The sequence below is a fragment of the Genypterus blacodes genome, unplaced genomic scaffold, assembly GCF_046128005.1.
Source record: "Genypterus blacodes isolate CSIRO-AG114 ecotype Tasmania unplaced genomic scaffold, CSIRO-AGI_Gbla_v1 ptg000033l_1, whole genome shotgun sequence".
In the NCBI taxonomy this organism is placed as follows: domain Eukaryota; kingdom Metazoa; phylum Chordata; class Actinopteri; order Ophidiiformes; family Ophidiidae; genus Genypterus; species Genypterus blacodes.
The window spans coordinates 190,582-213,873 of NW_027466846.1; the positions used below are offsets into that span (position 1 = coordinate 190,582).

The window sequence follows — 23,292 nt, forward strand, 5'->3', positions numbered from 1 at the left end:
CTGCAACAAACCCCAACACACACATCTGAATGAGTATGTGTGTTGGAGGTAGTTATAATCTGGTGCAGAAAATTGCATTTCAGACTCCAGAGGGAATCAAAGTGCTTGTTGCCTCAAAAAACATGTTTGTGCTCGCTGAAGTTTGATAAACAGGAAATGTAGTGTGTGGTACAGTAACAGAAACATGTGGGGACTCATCTGTGTACAGAGGCACTGATGTGTGGGTTTTACTTGCCAGCGTGTGTACAAACTGACATTATGCAGATGCGAGAGAGGCCTTTCCATCGCTTCATGGCCTTCACTAATCTGTGAAATATATAAATATATATTTAGCCTCCAAAAATAATTTATGTGTGAACATGATGATCCTGAATCTCATGGTCTAGTGTGAGACTGATCTGCTAAAATGTCGATGTAGTGAATTTATTCAACAGGCAGGAAAAGGTGTCACTTCCGGTCATTTTTGTGAAGTCAAGGCCACCAAATTTTTTAAAAAATGTTATCAATAGTTTTCCATAGAAGAATGAGCATGATGCAAAGTGCAGTGGATGCACAACTCAACATACAAACACAAAGAGTGAGAATTAAGCAATTAGCCTCAGTGAAGTATTCTGAGGTGGCCGCTGGCTGGGAGGCAGTAACAGCTGCATCTAATTATCAATCAAGCACTCAATCAATTTCGGTGTGTTGTAGTTTCAATTTCTATTTTTTGTTTCTAATTGTGAATACTGTGTGCCTGGATGCAGAGTGTGTGTATTCAAAGAAAGGTGATCAATGAGACCCGTGGTGGAGGGGTAGGCGTAGTAATTATGCTGACCTGTGGTGGAAAGTGATAATCACAGCCCATACATAATTTATCAAAATATGATCTTTATTATCAAATAATTACAAAAACAATACAAAGGAAAAGGCCTGCTAGGAGCTCCCCAAAGTGAATTGTCATGTTAAGTAGCGTATTCATATAAGATAGTGGTGACACCTGTATAGCAGACACGGAATCATTTCACGATTAAATGGATTTACATGAAAACTTCTTTGAGGATCTAAAAAGTTAAATAAACTCGATTCTCTAGAAAACAGAGAACACATTCGGTTTCAGTGAGAGTTGTAGTTGTACTCTGTTTACATTCATATATTTAGTGTTTAATGTTTCATGCTGAATGTACAGACGCCCCCTGAACATGGTCTACCTCACAGATCTAAGTGATATAAGGAAATGTAGCCTTTTTATTGTATTCTTTCATTTTGGTTATACTCAGTTTGGTCAGATGATATTTTTTTTGAAAGTTCTGGTCTAAAATGGCTCCATGGTTTCAACCCCCCAATCGTCCCTAGGTACATTCCGCCATTGTTCCTCCCCTCCCACAGTTTTTAAGACACCTGTGGTTTTAGCCGAGCCGACCAAACCTTTTGTTCCTCTGAGAGTGCCTGGTACAGCTGGCACAGCAGAAACTGGAGAAGTACGAGTTGGAGCAAAGTCGGGCGTAAACTATGAGCTCACAGTTGGCGAGATCAGGCTGGTCCACGCATTCTGGTGGTACGTCAGTGCCTGTATCACACACAAACACGTGTCTTTATCTTACAATTATCAAAAAAGATTTTCTGAGCTTGTACACAGATATTTGTACTTGTATGCATGTAGCAGAACATTGTTACTCTCACCTTGCTGTGTGTCTTTAGTAACTTTGACATCAGCCGCGGCGCTCACTGAGTAAATGCCCGTGTAGGCGTTACAGGTATAAGTTCCTTCATCTGATGGCTTTACGTTATTCAGGATCAAACTGCCATCTGGTGACATCAGGATGTTGCGACCATCTGGACGTATCGGGACACCGTTCCTATGGTAACAGAGGATTAAGACATACAACTGTTAAACCAAGAGTGTTTTGGATTTTTGTTGTTTGATAGAAGTTTTTGGTGCCTCAAATTCATTTAGAAAGTTTTCAAGGTATGAAAATAGAATAAACCATTAAACTATTGTTGTTGTGCTGCCAATTCTTAAAGCAGATGTCATGATTTCATTATGCTCTCCTTTGAAACCAGGTGAAGACACACAGCAGGTGGTTATAATCTGGTGCAGAACGTTGCATTTCAGACTCCAGTGGGAATCAAAGTGTTTGTTGCCTCGACAAACATGTTTGTGCTCACTGGAGTTTGATAAACAGGAAATGGTATGTGTGTGCTACAATAACAAAAACATGTGGGGCCTCACATCTGCGTACAGAGGCACCAATGTAGGACTTTAAGGATAGAAGTAATATATTGTATAGGATATTGTTTCAGAAAGTGAGATAACAGGATACATATTTCAGTTTGAAAATCATGATTATTACCTGGACCAGCCCAAACTGACATTGTCTCCTGACACCACACAGGGGAGATGAGCTACGCTGCCCTCAGACACCTGGATGTTGTTTGGAGCTATGGTGATCTTCAGGTCGGCTGCAAAAGAAAAACACACCATCAAAAAAATATTTTATATCTTTCTAATACAGATCATTTCTTCATGCGAGAACACGGATGGTAATTTATATTTTTACACATGTGAAGGATACGTCCATATGTGGTGTAAAGCAAAGAGAGAATGGATTTGAGTTATTCTGACATCTACTGGTGATTAAGAGGGATTACAACAACATCAGTACTGCACTGTGAGGTGGGATTAAAGAGGAATGGAATGGAATCAGTAATGTGGATAAATTGGCAGAGGATTTTGGGATACAAAATCAAAATTTGTTGTGCCTTCGTTTGTGACGTGTCCAATGTTGTTGATAGAGGCTACATTCCATTTAGTTGTTTTAAGTTTTCAGTTCCAAGGTCCTGGTATTGTGACTCACTGGCTCAACTAAATGCTTAAATCCTTAAGTTTTTCCTGCAACCGGTCAAACTGTATGTTGTGAAAATTGTTTATAGAATTGATTTGCATAAACCAAATAAATGTAAATAAATTGTGTGTGTGTTCTTATTGTGAATTCAGGTAAAATCACACTTTTTTTAAAACCAATATAAATCAACAAATTAAAAGAACAATTTATTAGTATTACCTGTAATGCACAATACAAATATGACTTTAAGATTTAAGATCTAAGAGCAATGTAATGAAATACACCCTAAATAAAAATCACCTTGGACTCTGAGCTGCAGCTGCCTCTGCTCCAGCTGCTGCTGAGTGGACGCCGTGCATGTATAGACACCAGAGTCTTCAGAGGTCAATGAGGCAATGGTCAAAGTGCCATCTGAATTATGGGTAAATCTGTTAAACAGAGGACATTTGAGACAAAGGAGGATGAGAAGCAGAAACGAACAGGTAGCGGGAGTTAATTGAATGATGCAAATACAAATCAAATCCCTCAGCCTGGATTTGAAGTCATGTGGATTGTTTTGTTCATTATAAACTGACCTGGAGTCTCTGAGAGTCTGTCCATCTCGTGTCCAATGAAAGGTGACAGATGAGAGTGCTGACTGAGGGACAATCTTACAGGGCACTTTTGCAGTTTGTCCCACACGCATCTCCAGCAGAGATGAGTCTGATCGCTCGATGCTGAATCTGAGAATTATTGTTACAGATATCATTATTGCACAACTGATTATCATAAATACAATGTCCCTCTCATTATTCACAGCCCATCTCTTCTAATGTTAGTCTCTCTGTTCCTAACATCTGGATTTCATAGAAAGAGAGAGAGAGAGAGAGAGAGAGAGAGAGAGCGAGAGAGCGAGAGAGAGAGAGAGAGAGAGAGAGACAGAGAGAGAGAGAGAGAGAGAGAGAGCGAGAGAGCGAGAGAGCGAGAGAGAGAGAGAGAGAGAGAGAGATTAGTGAGATTCGAGTCTTATTCTCACTTTGTGACTGGACCATCCCCCGGCAATGGTGTTGGAGTCAGCTGGGATGATCCTTACACACACACACACACACACACACACACACACACACACACACACACACACACACACACACACACACACACACACACACACACACACACACACACACACACATACACACACACACAAATTACTTGCTCTGTATGGTCTGTAATCTATGACATCAGATTTCAACCCGGTCTTCTTCTTCGATTTATGTTGGATGGACTAATTGGGGCAAAAGTCAGTCAAGTTAAGGTTACGAGTATGTAAAGCTTAAATTCAGTGTTTCAGCCTAATCTTAACACATGGGAAATATACTGAGGGTGCGTGAAATGGTAAGGAGATGAAATACAGGAATACATTTTAGCAGACATTTGTTTATGACTATTCTTGGTCATATATTTTCATTAGTAAGTGGGCGGTAATAGAAATAACAATACACATTATGGAAGGAATAAATGAGTGTCTTACCTGAAACAGACAGGTAAATGTAGCGATGGTCTCTCTCACGCTCACGAGTAGCCACACACAGGAACCAACCAGATTCTGATTTAGTGAGAGGACCAACTAACAAGGAACCATTTGGCTGCTGGTGATGCCTGCAAGAGTAAGAATGAAGGTTAAACAAGGCCCACAACTACTTTGACTTCAACAAGTTCAATTAATCCAACACTAGTTTACCTGTGAGTCGTCAAAGGGACGCCGTCTCTTCGCCATTCCACGATCACTGTAGATGAAGGTGGCGGGCTGACTCTGCAGGGCAGCACGACTGTCTGACCAACTAGAGCCTCAACTGTAGAGGGGTCAGTCTTATCAATGCTCACTCCTCCGATTGTCAAACTAGGGGAGAACAAGTGGATAGACAGGAAGGAACAAAGGAAGGGAGGAGGGGGAACATTGAAGGAGGAGGAACAAAATGAAATTCACTTTATGCTCTACTGTTGGATCAAGTAACCATCACCAAAGCAAGCATAAAGATCGCCCACTACCCGAGTGAGAGAGAGAGCTCAGAGGGAAAAGATAGAAACCAAGCTGTGGCACACAAAGAGGCCCATGCAACATGAATACTGACAACACAAACAAGGCAACCTTCACCCTTCAAGCAACAAAATCACATGGGAAGATCCACAAATGTTAGAGACTCACAAAATATATTCAACATTGTTAAAAAGTTCCTGCTTGTGTGAACCCATCCCAGTGAAACCCAAGAATGGAGCCAATACACACAACTAAGACACCAAAGTGATGTAAGATGGTGAAAGACAGGTTATAGTGATCACACACGCACAAGGACAGGTGTAGCATCACAGCAGATCCTTTATTAGTTCAGTCTAATGACAATAACAGTGACAACACAAGCCGAGGGTGGCGGCTGAGACAGTGAGGTAGCAGACACAAATAAGCACAAAACTAAACACAAATCTATGCAGATCCATAAGAAAAGTTAAAAAGTGAAGAGTCCCAAAAGCACACAGAGCTGTCCATTTAGGGTCGCTGTGAGGTCATCAACTTCTCCTGACATTTGTCAAGATTAAAGAAAGAAATAAAGCGTGGCTGTTTAGATAGGTGACGGTGAGAGTCTGTGGAGCTGAAGCAGGGTAGCAGTGGTGTATTATTCAAAGAAAATATAAACCTGAACAAGAGAGAGTTTAGTTCAGCATCACAACAATGATGTGGGTCTAAGTGGAGAGCATGTATGCATATGATATGTATGTGTATGTACTGTTCATATTCTGGGGGAAGGGGAATGCATTTGAGTGTCAATCTCCGTCCGCTCGTGGTTTGGCCCCAGGACAGGAAAGATTGGAAAGGGGCTCGTTCAGCAAAGGTAACAAGGCCATTAACATATGATGTGGCCCTATGTGAGGTGGTTGGGACAGGGAGAGATATTCTGGCTCCGTTCCCTGAGCCCACAGGCTCTTACCTGGCTGCTGGGCCGGCGTGTTGTGCAGCAGTAGCAGGTGAAGGCCGGCGGCCTCGCAGGTAAACTCTCGCCCTGTGAGCATGGTTGGCAGCATTGATGGCCTGTCTACCAGTGGGGGCTGAGCCACCCTGGACTGTGAAAACCCTTCCCATGCTGCGGTCCCGCCCAGCGGTGGACCCTCCAGTGGTTGATCCGCCTGATCTAGACCCGCCAGATGTGGCGTCAACTCCAGATGTTGATCCACCTGGTCTAGACCCGCCAGATGTGGCGTCAACTCCAGATGTTGATCTTCCAGAGCCTCCAGCTGTAGCTACCCTTGAGGAAGCACCTGACCCTGGGCCTTGCTGTCTGGATGCAGGTACCTGACATGCCCTATTGCATTCTGCTCGGGTCATGAAGTTGTTGTTGTTTCCATGGCAACCTCCAAACCAAAAGTGTGCACACTTGGAGGTGATGACATCATAGTGGTAGCGTGACGTCCAGACACTGCAGGAGCCAGCAGCACGAGGCAGGGAGCAGATAGAACGCTCAACTAGAGGAAATTAAGAGAAAATAGTACATTTTTCACCTAAAGTAGAACATCCTTGTATAATTAATATAACAATAATAATATAGTATGATGGAACTGGGATCTGGCATCACCTTTCATCACTAACTGTTCTTATAAAAACATATCCTTAGAGCAGAGCTTTCTGGTCTTACTGTAGTTGGGTGGGTTGGGGCAGCCTTCCCCATTGGGTCCAGCTGCAGGTGTGGTGCGGTCATAACAGCATCCATAGGTGGTTAAACGGCATTGTCCTGCATTCTCCGTGGGAAGAGAAGACGAAACCTGAGACAAAGCAGAAAGCGTTGATGAGAGAGGAAGATAATTGGTTCCCAGGAAACAAAACTGAAATGATTTCTACTGATGTTTTTCTATTTGACCTGTGCAGTCCATGGCTATATTTAGATAGAGAGGAGTTTGCCTTTCAACGCCTAATTGGTGCCATCAAATAAATACACATCTCATGTTAGGATTCCGTGTGCGTTTGCTTACAGTGGGTGCAGGGGCCACAAACTCCTGGCAGCCTTCCTTGTTTGGGCCCTGGGCTGTGGTCACACCATCTTGGCAGCAGCCAAAGCTGACGCACAGGATACATACAAAAACACAGTTTGTACTGAACATGTGTACCAAAAATAGAAAAATGTACAGTTCAGTCTGTTCCGTTACGGGTAATTACTGTGCTCATGTAAATTCTACACAGACTCTGGTTAGCGTGGCCACTTAAACCATAAACTGACACTTGTATAAAAACAGAGCCCATATTTTACTCTAAATGTAACCAAGAGTTACTGTATAATGACGGGTTGGGAAAGGCTACCTGGTCTGTATGCAGGAGGGCTGGGCAGCGGTTGGAAATGGGCCCCGAGGACATCCGAGGCCCTGTGGGCCCCCAGCGGCAGTGCGTCCGTCTGGACAGCAGCCATAATAAGACTGGCTACAGTGAATGGCAGGGGAAGAGCTGTGGGGGTCTTGGACTGAGTTTGTTTGGGTTTGGTCCACCATGTCTGGTCTGCGGGCTGAGATGAACCACAGTAGAGGAATAATTTTAGAGACAGTGTACACACAGACTGAACCACACAGTTCAGGATGTATATATAATATTTAAGAATATCAATACAACATATTCATATGACCAAAGTAAAAATATTTTGTGTGATCGGGGCATTAACATACACACACACACACACACACACACACACACACACACACACACACACACATGTTAAAGTATCGATCACGTGAATCCCCAATTTGGCCAACTTTTTTCACAAGTTTGTGTCTCCAATTTTTGAGAATAGGATAAAAGAATAAAATAATGAAAATTCGGGAATGAAGCAATAAAAATCTGAATCTATGAGTTTTCATGCTCAGCAATCAGAAAAGTGCAGAAGAACAATATTTCCCTCTAGTGGTGTAAAAATAGGATACCACACAAAACTGAACAAAGGGCTCAAAACTGAACTTTAGTTCAGACTTTGAGTACTGAGTTACTTTCTATCTCTATTGCTTTGAGGCCACATGGTTGCATGAACAGGAAACTAAATGAACAAAAAACACTGTGACACTACTATTTGTTTGGAGCACGATAAAAAGTAAGAACATGCATGAATGAACTATTACCAAAATACACTACTTACAAGAGAAAAGAAAGAGAATAGTGCCAAAGCCTTGTTGGAGAAAGCTATAAAATGCCAGAAAAACACTGCTCATGCCAGCAACTAGTCACTAACACACACTAACACACTTCAATGCTTCTGAAATATTTTAATCAGGCTGACAGCACCCACAGACCCCTAAAAATACTTCAATCAAGCCTGGATAATTAGAGCTGGGACAAAGGTTTGGAGAGAACCGAGGGGGAGCTTGTCAAGGAAAAGTGAGAGGGTGTATATCAGCAGAAGAGGGTCATAGGGGATCTCCAGGATACAGCAGGGTTTGAGAAAATCAGATGGCACCAAGTTGTACATTTTACTTTGTAGTGTTTTTAAATTGGTTTGGAAAGGTAAAGTGACCCAGGGAAAGAGACACAAAGACACAGACAGACAGACAGAGACAGACTTTTGGGAACCTGCCATCCTACAAGGTTGCATTGTTTGATGACTTGTCCACAAATCAGATTGCATTCGGCCCTAAATTTACTTTATAACACAACTGGATGTTAGAACACATAGTCAGTATCGTACTACCACCAAATGTCATGAATACACAAATAGATATGGAGGTGAACTACAACCTGTAGCAGGATCTGGCACATAAGGCAGGAATCCAGTTTGTGTGTTGTCATGTCCTCTTGGGTCCTGAATGCTGGGGACCACTGTACACAAAGCAGGCAAAATCAGTTATAGTGACTTTCCTGATATGATCTGATCTCTTGTGTCTTTCTTTGTTCTCACAATTTAGTCATCAAGCAGTAAACAATAAAGCTTTCAGCGCAGTTCAGACCTGTTGTTTGGTCTTACTGAATTCATTTCTATATAGGTCAACCTTAAATTGTATGCAATTTTGTTCACAACACACTCTCTAATATATTACACTATAAAATTAGGGAACAAAAACATAAAGCATAATATGAACCATTTACAGTAACAGCCAGCGCTATTTATGAGCTGATTAAATCACAATTGTGTTATATAAATCTACAATGTATAACAGCAAATGGAATATTTATCCAAACTGTTTATAAAATAGATTTGGAAGTAAAAGCATTAATTGAGCAGTAAGCATGCATAATTTAGGTGCCCCTTTTTCACACACTCACCCTGTGGGCTGTAGCACGACTGGGTGTTGCACGTCTCCACTGTGGAGGGTTTGGGGTTAGCATTGCAGTGGCTCGCAGGGTACAGGTTCATGTCCTGGTCTGAGCAGAGCACCTGGCGTTCACGAGAACCGGAGCCACAGCTCATAGAGCACTGGAGAGGAGAGGAACGAGTTTATCAGTCCTAAAATGTATTTAAAAACTTCACTGTGAGAGATAAAGTGACACATGGTAACAACACTCTCCACAGGTCACTGCAACTTCACCCACAATACAACCATAAGTGCATGGATGAGTAAGTTGTGGGTTTGCAGTGGTGGTTGAGACACCTTTGGCCCAAAAAAGGAGCCGTATCAAGATTGATTTATTTATAAGGTGGCTTTACTAAACTGAGACTTTCATCATCTTTGTCTTTGCCTGACTTGTGAAGTGGTAAACCAGTCAGAACCTACTTTTAGATATATATTCACACTTTTATGCTTATTTATTATACCATTTACAGTGAAAATCAAGTACTTTCAGATATAGAATCAAGACATTTTGTTTTCTAGAAACAAGTAGAAAATAGTTTGAGACTCTCTCTCTGTATATACAATACAGACAGACAGACAGACAGAGAGACAGACAGACAGGCAGGCAGGCAGACAGACAGACAGACAGACAGACAGACAGAAAGACAGACAGACAGACAGGCAGATAGACAGACAGACGTCCCACTCACCAGTCCCCATTCTCCCACATGCCAGCCGATGTGTTTTGGGCAAGCAGCCATCTGACAAGTTCGGACAGAGGACGGGCGAAGCAAAGCGCTGCAGGCAGTTTCCTCTTGTCTCGCTCCTCCAGAACCCACACAGGTCACTTCTCTGGTTTGTTCACCGGAACCGCAGGTCACTGAGCACTGATCACACAATGGCACAGAATTTACAACACAGATTAATCCTGGGTCCATCTAGGTCACATGGTAGCTGTGGTCTGGTTGCATATCATTTAGAGTGAAACCAATTGGGATCACATGTGATTTTTACTCTCCAAATGTAGTGTGATCTTCATTTAAGTCTTTGACTTTGAATAATAGACAATCACGTTCTATTTAAACTTTTGCTTCACAAAGACCTGTATTTAACACCTTTTAGAACCTTGAACTCACCGCGCTCCATCTGCCCGCTTGGTACTCAGCACACTTTTGCATGTTGCAGGTCTGCAGAGTGGGAGGGGCCTCAGCGTAGGCAGCACAAATGGCATCCTCCACCACGCGAGGTCCTGAGGCGTCCTGGGTCATACACTGCACGCTGCGTACCTGGGAGCCTCCACCACAGGTGACAGAGCAGGTATTCCACTCCCCAGTTTTCCAGCTGGGAATGCCACCGGGAGGGTCGGGAGTGGGTGGAAAGAGTAGAAACCAGAGAGCAGAAACAAACGTGAGGAACTGGATCGATTTGGCCAACAGTAAATAAATGTGTTGTGATCAGTATGCACTGTGTCTAAAAGCAGCACTTATATGTTCTATCCTAAATTAACACACATCTATATGAAGTATGTAAATGCATGTATGTGTATGTATGAAACATCTTTCGAAAGGCTGTTGTGTGGAAATACTTAAGCCACCACTTGCTCCCAGCGAAAGTGCAGAAAGTGTTTTTTGCCTACTGATTAGTTTTAACAAACACTTAAATTGACTAGAAGCAGTTAGCATTTACATTCTAGAAAGCAAAATTAAGAAGACGTACACCCAGGCAGTCATTCTGTGAAATCTGTCCCCAAATATAGCACATGGATTCAAATTTTGTCACATTCCAGAAGTGAACAATCAGATGTTTCTAGTTTTCCATTTCTCATCTTTTAAATTGGGGCTTATGAAGGGTTCAGTTGGATTCATCTAAGCTTCTCAGGCGTCTCAGGTTTCTGAGCAGCAGAAGCAGCATCAAAGACAAGGTCCAGGAAATACCACAGTCACTTATAGAAGCCTAAACTATTTACTACCACACCACTACTGTCGCTTTGCATTCAGACATACGCCATCCCAAACCTCCTACAAGACTGCCTCTTACATGGAGAATACCACGGGTACATCAGAGAGACTCTTTCACTGATTCAAGTGTTTGCTTAAGGAGCCAAGAGGCAGTCCAGCTTAGGGGTCAAGTATGGGGCCATAAGTTGTGCGGTTCACAGGAACGGTCAATTCACACTTCTGCATCCTGGAGAGGCATGTTAACGGTGTCTAGGTCAAATAAAGGGAATGAAGGTTGACAGGACATCTATGTGCTACCCCACACCTTTCTTCTCATTAGAGGTATTCATGGGTTCATTCAGAAACAGGACGGAAGCTGGGACCTGAGTCCTTTTCAATTTGGTTTATGGACATCAGGTTTTGGACCTCTGAAGACCCCTGGAGAGGAGCAGGCTTTACTCTAAACACAGATGCTAAAGCACTACAGCCAAACACATATGAAGGGGGAGTGGCAGTAAATATCTTTTCCAGTCTCAGTGTACATTACTTTTCAGATTTATTTTGCAATTTCATGCAGTGTTTGGGCAGCTCTCTAATGTACGCAACTAAACTAGGAATTGCTTTGCTTTATGCAAGCCGAAGAAATCATCTACTTGAGACAATGACGGAATGATTTACATCTCCCTCTTGTGTTTGAAATCACATATTACTCTACTCTACTCGCAGCCCATGGTTACCTGTACGTAAAAGGTCTGTGTCTTTCTGAAGATCTCCACAACTGTGGTGGATACAGGTACGCCATCCTTTCAAACAGTCATAATCACACACCAAGAACCTTTGAAAAGCTGAACTAAGAAACATTCCTGTGGTTCAGCAAATGTGTAAGCACATGCAGAAAGGGAATGTCAGAATTTCACATTCTCACAAAAGGCTGTGGAGAAACCAAGCGCACATATACAAGTGTGATGTATTCTTCAACACTTTCTCTGCAAAGTGTCACTCTCTCTCTTACCTGCGGGTCTGCGGACACTGATGGGGGTTGCATGTACGGTTGGTCTGTGGCCTTGGCAGAGATGCACAGAGATAGTCAGGATAGGGCTCGATATCGATGGTGCAGAAGGCAGAGCGAGTCTGTAACCCTATGAAGCAAGAGGAGGAGAGCTGATCTCACTTTCAAGGAATCATATACAAGGTCATCGTGTTTTGAAGGATGATTCATAGAAGAGCTACATATAAGGATTTGAAGCACTGGGTCTCAGGCAGGAGAAATGGGTTGCTTTTCCGTGACTCCTACCTGTTCCACACTCTAAGCTACAGGCAGACCAGGATCCGGAACTCCAGTAGTAGCCTGCTCTGGAGCGTCCCTGAGGGAGGTAGAACTCATACTCTACACCCTGGTTTGGTTCCTGGCTGATCAGCTAGAAAGACAAGATTGTACAGAAACATCAAACCCCATTCATATAGTGTGAGATCATGAAGAAAAAAATGTTGCACAGGATGATGATGTCAATCATTCTCTATTTTTAACACCGCAATCAACCAAAATAGTAAACTCAAGTTCCTACTCCTCAGGGGATTAACCCTTTCCATTTGACATGATTGGTTTTGCGCCATTCTCAAGCCAAAAGTTCAGAATCAGCGAGTAAATTGCCTTATAATCTCTTAACCATACCAAGTGCTGGTAACTGTTACAGGGAAAAATGAGAGTAGAAGCCTTTAGAGACCCGTAGCAAGGTAGCATTTCTATAATCTTACCTCAACAACAAGGGGTTCGGTGGTAGGACCGCGGCCGATGATGGTCTCAGGGACGTTGTCACCCTCAGCACCGCGCTGATAGTACAGTGTGGTGCCAGCAATTGTTGTCGCCCTGGAAAACTCAATTACCCAGTGGCCATTCAGGTAATACTCCCCACGCAGGTTCTTAATAGCTGGACAAGCAATTAGACTTTGGTCAGTCATACTGTGTCTGCATAGAGAAACATACTGCACCACTAGACCATGTGTAGGATGTTTAACCATCCTGTACTCTCTATATATGACATAGACTCACCAAGGTAGTTGCGTGTTGGCACCATTTCTCTGATGCTGATGGTGGTGGCTCCAACAGGGATGATGAACATCTGGTTATAGCCTGAGACATTATGCAGAAATACTATAAAAATCGGAGGGGTTTCATTCCCAATATATCAACAACATTGAGATTCTATGCACATTTGAGGCTCCGGACAAAAAGGGTTATGACACAAACTACAGCTTGGTATAGTTTCTCCTAGACTTTTATTGTGCCAACTTTATAGATTAAAAATCTGTCACCATACCAGTTGGCAGGTCACGTTGGGTGAAGGTGTTCTTGACGATGTAGCAGGACTGGCCATTACCCCCACACTGCAGGCAGGGGTCTTCCTGCTGCGTAGACTCCAACATGTTGTCACAGCCTAAACGCTGGTGATGGTAAGGGGGTGGACAGATTTAAAATAAGAAAAAAGGGGATTGAAAACAAATTAGATACATTTTTCAGTTCATAATTTATGTGTTTTCATGTTTTCATCTGTACATATGGAAGGAAATCAATGTAATAGGCATGACTTCATGCACTTCTTTCTCGGTTTGGTATGAATATGGCCATATATTTGTATATTCAGGCTACATAACCCCTTAACCACTTAACCTTACCACACCTCCTTCGAGATCCTTCCTCATGCAGTGTACGTTGTTGTTGATTTCATCCTTTGGCACGCAAATAGGTCAACCTCACAAAGGTAATTCAGGTTTACAGTGGATGAAATGTCACTCAAGTTGACCGCCCGGATTCCCCAGAGGGAAATAGTGAGCACAAGTCAACAAAGGCATGTCAAGACTAATGAAACAGAGTCTAAATCTGTTTGGGAAACTCCATACAAAAAGTTCCATTTGTAACATATAAATGCTGGAAGCCAGACATAGAACCACCTGAATCCGATTATTAACAAATAGGTGCTATGAATCAAGTAAATTTGTTTTATATCATCTGCACTAACCTTGCAGACTCCGCCCACGCAAATATCCCTCCGTCCAGGGTGACAGGGTGTCCCATCCACCACTGCACTGCGGTGGCGATAGAAAAAGTTTTCTCCTCTCGGCATGCAGTTCAGCTCACATGGGTTCTCAGCTGAAAGACAGATGAGCATCATTTTGGAACTGAATGTTTGTGAGGAGGGCTTCAGTGCAAACTCATGTTAGTTTCTCGTATGTGGAGCCAGTTAAGTTCTAACTATATATCTATATTTTTTGTATGTTTACTTGTGAGTGGAAAACTATATTCGCCTCTTACCTCCATAGTATGGGAGCCACTTGTAGAGTCTCCCCTGGAAGTCAGTCGCATCAAACTGGGAGCACTGCTCCTCACGGAAATCTTTGGATCCCTCAGGACAGAGCTGAGGGGAGCAATAGAAAGGGGTCAAAGGTCAAAACACAAGTGAGCAGAAATGCATACAGAAAACAAAGTCATGTCAAATTTTTCATATAAAAATGAATACAGAAAATAATGATTTGTAGCTGTATACATTTTCATGTGCAAAACATCTCTTCTCAAAAATCCTTATGTATGACCAGACAGAAAAATGTTCACCTGGATGTTGCAGGAGCGGTAGGACTTCTCTGGACCTACACAGTTGTGTCCCCCATCACTCCTATGTAGAGGCAGGAACATGAATATCAGACGCTATAGGCTAAAATATAAACAAGATATTCTTCACGTGATCTTCCTACAACCAGAAGGAATAAAATCTTCTCTCAAAATTCAGCATAGAAGAAAGATGAAGTGTGACAATGAGGCTGGCTGGTGTTGTCAAATTGAAGGTGGGTTTTAGCAGTGATACTGTGCATTTCTATCTGGATAACATTGATCCAGACCACCTAATGCATTTAATGCAAGCTGTAAATGGGGCCATAATCAGCTATCTGGATTTAAATCTGCATCAAAGAACACAGTGATCAAGGAATACTGATGCTATTTCAAGTGAGGTAGTTGATGAGAAAATTGAGAAAACATATTTTACAATGTAAAGGAATCCAAACCTGCACCAACAATTAATCATTTAAACTGTGTACTAACTTTTCAGAAATTCTTTTTATTGAGCTCTAACATGAGCAGACAGAAGTGGAGACATACTGTAGCCTCCTTGCTGGAGATAATAAGCTGAACATGAATGTGACTCACAAACTGTTAATGGTTGGGTGTGAATGCAGTAAATGTATGCAAATACAACTCAAACGGTCTGAGAGCAATGAAATAACAACTTTCAGCTCTGACATTCATTGAAATTCCTCTTTAATCTGTGCCTGTAAAACCAAACTCTCAACACAGCAGAAGCCTCAAATCCAACTTCCCACAAACATCCATGCACACACTCAGTGGTGAAGTGTGAGACAGCAGATTGTTTCCCGCCCTCCCTTCCAGCCAGGCTGAAAACTCATGATTAAGTCATCCCCAAAAGTACCTGCCCTTAAGCCTAAAAACAAGACAACACATCTACTTGGCACGCCAATCCTGGAACGAAAGCATCTCAAAACAGTCATTCGGAATATCTTCTGCTGTTCGCTCAGGAAAATAAAATAAAAGTCAGCGGCATCACTTAACACTTTCATTTGAAAATCATAAACCTGAAGTGTGGCAGAAGTGACAGCTATTCATCAAAATTATTATGATCTAAGAAAATGTCAACAGATTATAGCCTAATGCCGCTTAGGGTAATTCCATGACTGAGAAAATGACAACCTCCATCTTAATAGGAATACTTCAACCCCCTGGAGTCTGAGGCTATATTGCAATTTAATTTTTTCATTGAACTTCTGCCATTTAAATGGTTAATGGACTATACTTATATAATGCTTTTATGCAAAGAGCTTTATAATGAGCTCATATTCACCTATTCATACACACAATCATACACTGATGGCAGAGGCTCGTCATGCAAGGCGCCAACCTGCACATCATGGGCAGTTAGAGGTTTAGCGTCTTGCTCAATAGCAATTTGAAAAGCTCTCTAGGAGGAGCCCAGAACCAAACCAGAAACCTTTCAATCCCTTGACGACCAACGTTTAGGTACGACCGTACGTTTTTTCAAAGTTTTTGCAGAAAGTTCCTCATTTTGTACTATAGTCAAGATTTTTGATGCCTTGTTTGTTGCTCACAGGTTTGACAGAAATGGCCCGAATTTTCATTAACCAAACATTTGTCATCCTGTCTATAGCGAGGACAGCTTTTTAGTTGATAATTGGAGGACAGAATCAATGAAAACTACAATTAATAAAAGTGTCTACAGGCCCTAGATGGTTAATAACAGAATTTTCTAGATGGGCGTCACCCAATAGCTTTGCTCTATAGATTTATAGATAAATGGATCACTGATTTACTGTAAAGCACACGGTGAATCAGCAGTCTAATCATTGTGTTGAATGTGGTGTAACATATGACTAATCTGACAGACAAGATATAACAGAGTTCATCCAGGAAAGACAGACTGACTGACTCACTGCATGGGCGTGTTGTGTTAGACACTGCACAGGTAGCCTGATGTCAGAAAATATCAAAACAAGTATCAAATATACAGCCACAGCTAAACCAGGATCCGCACAAAAACACATGTGTCACACTCTTTCACTTCCAGTCTTAGTAACGTTCATCACAGTGGCTCTGTTTATATTCAGGCCACCGCTTTCACTGAAGAATCAAAGTGGTGGTGTTACACATCAATTTGTTCTTAAATGAACTAAGCTAAAAAAATTATACATGATCCTAATAATAAAGGAACTCCACGGATCTTGTTTCCTCCATGCCTGTATATCTGTGTGGGCCAAACCTACTGTATGTAGCAGCCCCCTCTGTATTATCTGTGTTGTGCTGGGTGTAACATGCAAACAGAGGGAATGTTGACCTACACTGAAAGTTTGCCAAAAGATGAGACACAGCATTTTCCAACTGATGAATACAGTCCATTTTAGATTTTACATGAGGCAACATGTTGCCTGGATTCCAGTAATTAAACCTATGAACACAACACTCACACTGCAAGCTGGCAAATACAGAGTGAGCATGACTGGATCTCTTCACTCCATGTTACATTTATACACATTCTCATTCTTTCACATTCAAACGGGTAGATTAAAATATTAACTTCCCAACAATGTCCCTTCCTGTCTTCTATTTTAGATGGAAGATATACTCACGTCCTCATGACTACCCACACTTCACACACTTTTATCTTTTTCCACTGAGGAAAAAGGTGTTTGCATATTCAGGCTTTCATAAAGCGCTTCAATTACACACACAAATATTTAAAAAGTGCCAAAAAGTGCCCATGTGGGTTTTATGCTGATCAAAAAGTGATGAGACAAACTTACCTCAGGGTGATACAGCGTCTCGTTCTCATGGCCACTCCGCTGCCACAGCTACGACTGCATTCTCCATAAGGACCCCATGCGTCCCAGTGATCCACACTCGGCACCTGGACGCACAAAACATTTTATCTCATCCATCATAACACACACACAACAGATAAGTGTGGGAAAAAATGTAAGCCACAGCGTTTCCAACATGTTTAGAAAGAGACGAAATTCCAAAGGGGCCAAATCAGATGAATAGGGTGCAAGCTGAACTAATTTAAGGCCACAATCGTGGGTAGAAGCCAGCATCTGCATTATGACTACACATTCACCTGCTTTGCCTATCTTTTACAGCTCACAGAGTCTTGGGTATCTTTGGAATGACTGCAGTTGATGCATGATGAAAAACATCGACTACCATAAAAATGTGTTACAGGCCCAGAACTTATCAGTCAGCCTTTGAATAGGTGATTTCAGACATTGACATTATGAAAGGCTAACAAGAACAGTTATGGTTCTTTTGTGTTAAACTAAAGCACGTCTATGGAATTTTTGGAATTCTCTTTTACTGAGGATACAATGTTAGGTTGTATTTGGTGTGTGTGTGTGTGTGTGTGTGTGTGTGTGTGTGTGTGTGTGTGTGTGTGTGTGTGTGTTCAGATTTTACCGAAAGTGCCGGAGCCAAGAGTAATTGAAGGATTGCCAGAGGCAGAAACATCGTCATTGTTCCCTGGAAGAAAAAAATAAGACAACCAGAGTAAGACACTAATAAATGACTAATAAAGGTCAGGAGACATTGAGCAACTTTGATTTTTCAGAAACGAGTCAGGACATCATCTTCATCTCTGCGTACAAGACCACAGTTTATTGCAGCATAAGTGTGTTGACCCTGCAGCAATCCCACACTTACGCTGCTTTCCTGCTTTGATACCATCTCGTGCAGTGATTCAGCTGCAGATGTTTATACCCTGTAGCAGTGAGTTTTGTGCTTCACTGTGGTTTGCAGCCACCAACCACAGCTGTGGGTGTAGAGTAACTAATGTCCAAGATGTAAACATTGAAGAATTAAGAAAGTCAGTATTGGTTTTAGTTTGACCACTCAAGATTTCTGAGTGGATTTGAGAGAGAAATGTTGAGCGCACAGATCAGAGGAGCAATAAAATGTAAGGTAAGAACTGAAAAAGTGAACTGTGTTTTGTTGTGCTGATAAGTAACACCACACAAATATTCCAAAGTAAATGTAAATCCTCTTAATCTGTAATTTTCAAAGGTGAATAGCTATAAATGAATGAACACTTTGTGTAAATAAATCAATGGTTTGGATTTGAAATGTTTGTCATTGTGAGGCTTGTAAAAGTGCTGCTTAACTGAGCTATGTGTCTTTTGTTGTCCTAGAGGAGTGGATGTTTATTTTTTCCAGGGCTAAAAGGAGGGTTTCCTGCTCCTCTGACACACACACACACACACACACACACACACACAAACACACACACACACACACACACACACACAAACTGCCCCGGCTTATATGAACTGAACACACAGATTCATTCATTTCTCTACAACATTGTGATCGTGATCTCCCAACACAGCACACGCACACGCACACGCACACGCACGCACACACACACACACACACGCACACGCACACGCACACACACACACACACACACACACTAACAATGAAAGTTTGATCAATCACTTTGACATCATCTTACCAGCTCACAGGAAACAATCAACTACTGGGTTGTTTGAAATTTTCCCTCCTTATTGTATCGCCTCATAAAGCCTCAGCTGCAGGCTATTACAGGCTTTAATCCATCCACATTAATGATTATTCACTGCAGGCAAGCTGTGTCCTGTGTGTCTCAGTGTGTACTTGGCTCAATGATCAATAGACCCCAAGGGAAACATATTCCTTATGATATTAATAAAGACACAGTGTGTTTGTACAAAGTGAAATGTATCAATCTTTGTTTTTCCATATAAAATGTATTTACATTTCCATATAAATATCGATAAAATGTTAAATAAAATGGGCTCTAAACTAAATCTAGTGTCAGGCATCAGGTCTGATGTCTCACATGGAGTAGTTTGGAGATAACCTAATGTGAGGAAATATACATGATACACATGATATAACGATAAAAACACTTCTCGTATTTTTCTTTCTTTCATTCGTTTGGGGATGCTGTCATTATCCCGCGTCAGAAGGATCGAGACCAAGTGAAGCCACATGTCGGTGATTGAAGACTAAATTGAGTTACAAGTCGACACAGCAAATTTGTGACTCAAGTCCAAATCGAGTGTAAATCGTGTGATTTGGGTCCTCGCTGCTGTCCTATAGTGTCCTAATAACATTTATATATCCTCGAAACTCACAAACTGAAACTTCATCTTCGATTTCGCATCTGTCTTCAAACTAACAAGAAACAGGTTATTCATTGTGCAATAGAGGAAATCGCGTCTTACCCCGTTTGGTGATTTCAAATGCGGATTTCAGAAGAGAAGGATCAGAGTCCCGGTGGGTTCCCTGCGGAGGATCGAGCAGAGGCGCCGCAGAAATGACAGCTGGTGTCTCTCCGGAGGTCTTGACTTGGAGATGCGTCTGAAAGCGGATCTGCGTCCTCCTGGCTATATGAGGAGGACCCCCTTTGTGTGTGGATATGGATGTGTGTGGGTATGTGTGTGTGTGTGTGTGTCCGTCTCTCTCACTCCCTCTTCGCTAACTTCCAACAGGAAAACAACAACATGAGGTCCTCTTGGTGAGACCTCCTCCTCTTATAGCCGGTGCGCATCCAACCCAAGCGCAACCTCCCCCCCCCCCTTGACGGACATGGGGACGTTTTACGCACAGACTATAATTTCAGACTGTAAAAATAACAGTCGATCAACGAGTTCGTTTGTTGTCAGGATCCCATAAGAATATACTAGAAGGAGTTTTTTTGAGATGTTCATTCCCACTTCACTGTAACCAACGCGTCATTATCATGCTGTCCCACTGGAGCACTGCTGGTGTCGGATATCCATGTAATACCAGGGTAATCATCCAAACTCATCTCCCATAAAGGCTCTGGGTCTGCATTTAGCCTAATGAGTGGATAGACTTATAATCTTTGGCTAAAATGGGTCCCAAATGGTGCCTTGGTGCCTTAAATGAAAGTACAGTATGTATAGCTGGACTTCTGTATGTTCACTGTGGGGGTGGAGAGTGAAGGGAAAAAAGAAATCGACCATGAGGTTTCATTCTATGTCCTTAGAAATTCCAGTCATTGCATCCAGTAATAGGAAAGTGAAATGTAGACATGGAATCACTTTTATGTCAGTCATCAACATCATTGAACTCCGGAGCGGCTTATAGATCCACATCACAGCTCAAGTAGCTCCACTTTGTGCTGTATAGGTTTGCTGTGACAGAACAATTGTACAATATTCATCATAGTACATTAGAGATAATAGGGAGATAAATACAAGGGGAATTTGGGAGATGATGAGGTAATTATTTAACATTTGTAGGAAAATAATGGAGATTTCATGCTTTTGGATGTGCAGACTGGACGAACATGCTTGTTTTGGGGTGAAATCTGAGATTGATCTAAGTGGGGGGGTTCTGCAAACATCTATGGAGTTCTGCCTTATATGGGAGTGAAGGTTAAACATTTCCATCAAGACCAAAGTATTCTTACATCTATCTCTTTATTTACGTGACCAAAACATCAGATGAACAAACGGCCAGATTGTCATGGAAGATCGCGTACATCTAGTCGCTTTTTCAACATCTCACACACACACTAATGGCTGGAATGAAATTTGCTAGAAAGTTGGTGAATAACAATTGATTAGTTAACCTGTAGCACCATTGTTGGGCAAAACTTCTTCAAAAGAGGAAGAAAGTTACAGATTTTCATTATCCTTCCTTCAGGGTCAACATTAGGTCAAATCAAATGCAAATCAAGCCACATTTCTGAGTCTGAACTGTGATCGAGTGTAGACAGAGCAGCTCTCCAGGTGGACAGGAGGGATAATCAGGTATTTTCTAGCACACGGATTCCACACAGGCCAAAAATAGGTGACCACCCACGTCTTTTGGTCTCTAAACAACTAAAAAAGCCATCCGCTGGCTTCCGTCAAATAAAATCTGGAGCCGAAGTGGCAGACACAGTTGTTGTTTTTGTTTAATTATAGAAAACGAATGTGTGTGAAGTCTTATTTGTAATCTATGCCAACTTTTGAGGAAAAAAACCCAAAACCTTTTCAACTAAATTCCACATTTTCCACATCCACATTTCTTACAGACCTCCACTTTGATTCCTGCTCATTAAGTCTAGCCATGGCTTTAAAATTAGCCTCGAACCACAGGATTTAAGTTAACATTCAAATTACTAAGCTTTACATACAGTACATCCTCTCCCAGCTTTAAATGTACACATGTGCTCATTCGGAAAGAAACTATACGTTTTAGAAAACATGTGTGCCCAGTTTAGCCTGCATGTCCACCCGCTCTCCTTTGAAACCTCCTGCCTTTTTTTTTCTTCTCCATCATGCCGCCAGCTTTCTGTTTTCAGAACTCTCAGGTCACGTCCACCTATACAGCCTCTAACCAGTCACGTTTCCATCCATCTCTCCCCGTGACGCCTCAGAGCTGCCGGCTGAGCTTCTGTGCCTGTCGTTCTTTGGCATTGAAAGCGTACTTTGTGTCCTGTAGCTGTTCTATAATTTCCTTGGCCTCCTTCATTTGAGCTGTGAGCTGATTGTACTTCTCCGCCAGCTCTTGGTTCTCTCTGCGGATCTCCACCACCAGCTGGCTCAGCTCCTCGCTCTGCCTCCCGCACTGCAACTTAAGCTGTTCCATCTCCGAGAGCGTCTCCTCCATGCGCTTCACCAGGTTCTCCAGCTTGTCGTTAGACATCTTCTCCCAAACGCTTTCCCTTCACGGTTAAGGTGCACTGGTTTTTCTTGATAATGGGTGTGAGGTGTGGTATCTTTGGCTCCTTCTTCAAGTGTCTTCTGTGTATGTTGCCTCTCTGAAGCTCAAGTCTAATCCTCTATTCCTTTGCATGTCACACAAGGGGCACACATCCCTTTACCCAGTAATCCCATTAGCAGAGCTTTCCTGGGAACCCTCCATGTAGAAAGGTGACACAGTCGTAATATCGCCTACCCAAGGCCACTCTGTACACAGACAATTAAGGTGATTATGTCATCTCACAATGTAGTTTCATCTGCATCACTGGCAAATTAACCGCTGAAAGAAAGCGGGCGCAAGTGTTAATCCTGACCGGGAAAACTGCCCGAGGGGTTTCCGAATACATGGTGCAACCTAATCTGAACAGAACAGATGTGAGGAATTGATGCCTCATGGATTTAACTCTTCATCAGTATCCCAGCCAAGCTACAAGATTCACATGCTGAAATGAGGCCTCGCTAAGGTAAGTCACAGCATGAGGTCAACCATGCTGGCCCACTGTGCTGGCCAACGGGGCCAAACGGTCCCCATGGTGACCGTTAATATGTCCAGTGATCTAGGCAAGATGCCAACCCCACTTTTGGCCAGTTGGCATCAGGGACGGGTGTAGAACGCAGAGGCATTTCTACAATGTTCCCACTGTCTGCAAAGCTGCCAGGCATTAATTTAACAGCTTTTTTCCAACTGTGTTCCAAGTAAAAACACTACCAGCTACAGGAGCGATGCTCTGTGAGTGAGTGACCCGGCACTTTGACCTGTGTGCTAAAATAGGTTAGAAAACAACTTTATTAATCCCGAGGGAAGTTGTTTAAGTATAAAGGATGCACTGCCCGGGAATCGAACCCGGATCACAAGAATGGGAATCTTGTATGATACCACTACACCAGCAGTGCCTCAGTAAGACTTCTCAAGAGTATACAGACGATGA

At 42.3% G+C, this 23,292-nt stretch overlaps 1 protein-coding gene and 1 non-coding gene across 2 annotated transcripts; both read right to left on the reverse strand.

Moving 5' to 3' along the window:
* Nucleotides 1-920: 920 nt before the first annotated feature.
* Nucleotides 921-20,008, reverse strand: paplna (papilin a, proteoglycan-like sulfated glycoprotein). Its single transcript, XM_076146769.1, has 27 exons — nucleotides 19,871-20,008; nucleotides 18,066-18,128; nucleotides 17,417-17,520; nucleotides 14,643-14,703; nucleotides 14,346-14,448; nucleotides 14,053-14,183; nucleotides 13,354-13,477; nucleotides 13,086-13,166; nucleotides 12,791-12,963; nucleotides 12,330-12,453; nucleotides 12,048-12,174; nucleotides 10,235-10,439; nucleotides 9,809-9,985; nucleotides 9,091-9,241; nucleotides 8,566-8,646; nucleotides 7,150-7,348; nucleotides 6,825-6,909; nucleotides 6,491-6,617; nucleotides 5,789-6,320; nucleotides 4,546-4,704; nucleotides 4,336-4,463; nucleotides 3,841-3,892; nucleotides 3,401-3,547; nucleotides 3,126-3,253; nucleotides 2,334-2,442; nucleotides 1,663-1,838; nucleotides 921-1,549 (listed from the first exon to the last, which is right to left on the reverse strand). Exons 2-27 carry the CDS (start codon nucleotides 18,120-18,122, stop codon nucleotides 1,389-1,391), a joined length of 3,702 nt encoding a protein of 1,233 aa, XP_076002884.1. The 5' UTR covers nucleotides 18,123-18,128; nucleotides 19,871-20,008; the 3' UTR covers nucleotides 921-1,388.
* Nucleotides 20,009-23,186: 3,178 nt separating this feature from the next.
* Nucleotides 23,187-23,257, reverse strand: trnag-ccc (transfer RNA glycine (anticodon CCC)). Its single transcript has one exon. It is a non-coding gene; the product is annotated as a tRNA-Gly (tRNA).
* Nucleotides 23,258-23,292: the final 35 nt, after the last annotated feature.

Coding starts and splice junctions, on each gene's coding strand:
- paplna (XM_076146769.1), bottom strand. CDS start 18,122: ATGACGATGTTTCTGCCTCTGGCAATCCTTCAATTACTCTTGGCTCCG. Junction 6,321..6,490: donor CCCCAACCCACCCAACTACA/GTAAGACCAGAA, acceptor AATTTCCTCTAG/TTGAGCGTTCTATCTGCTCC. Junction 4,705..5,788: donor CACGCCGGCCCAGCAGCCAG/GTAAGAGCCTGT, acceptor GTTCTCCCCTAG/TTTGACAATCGGAGGAGTGA.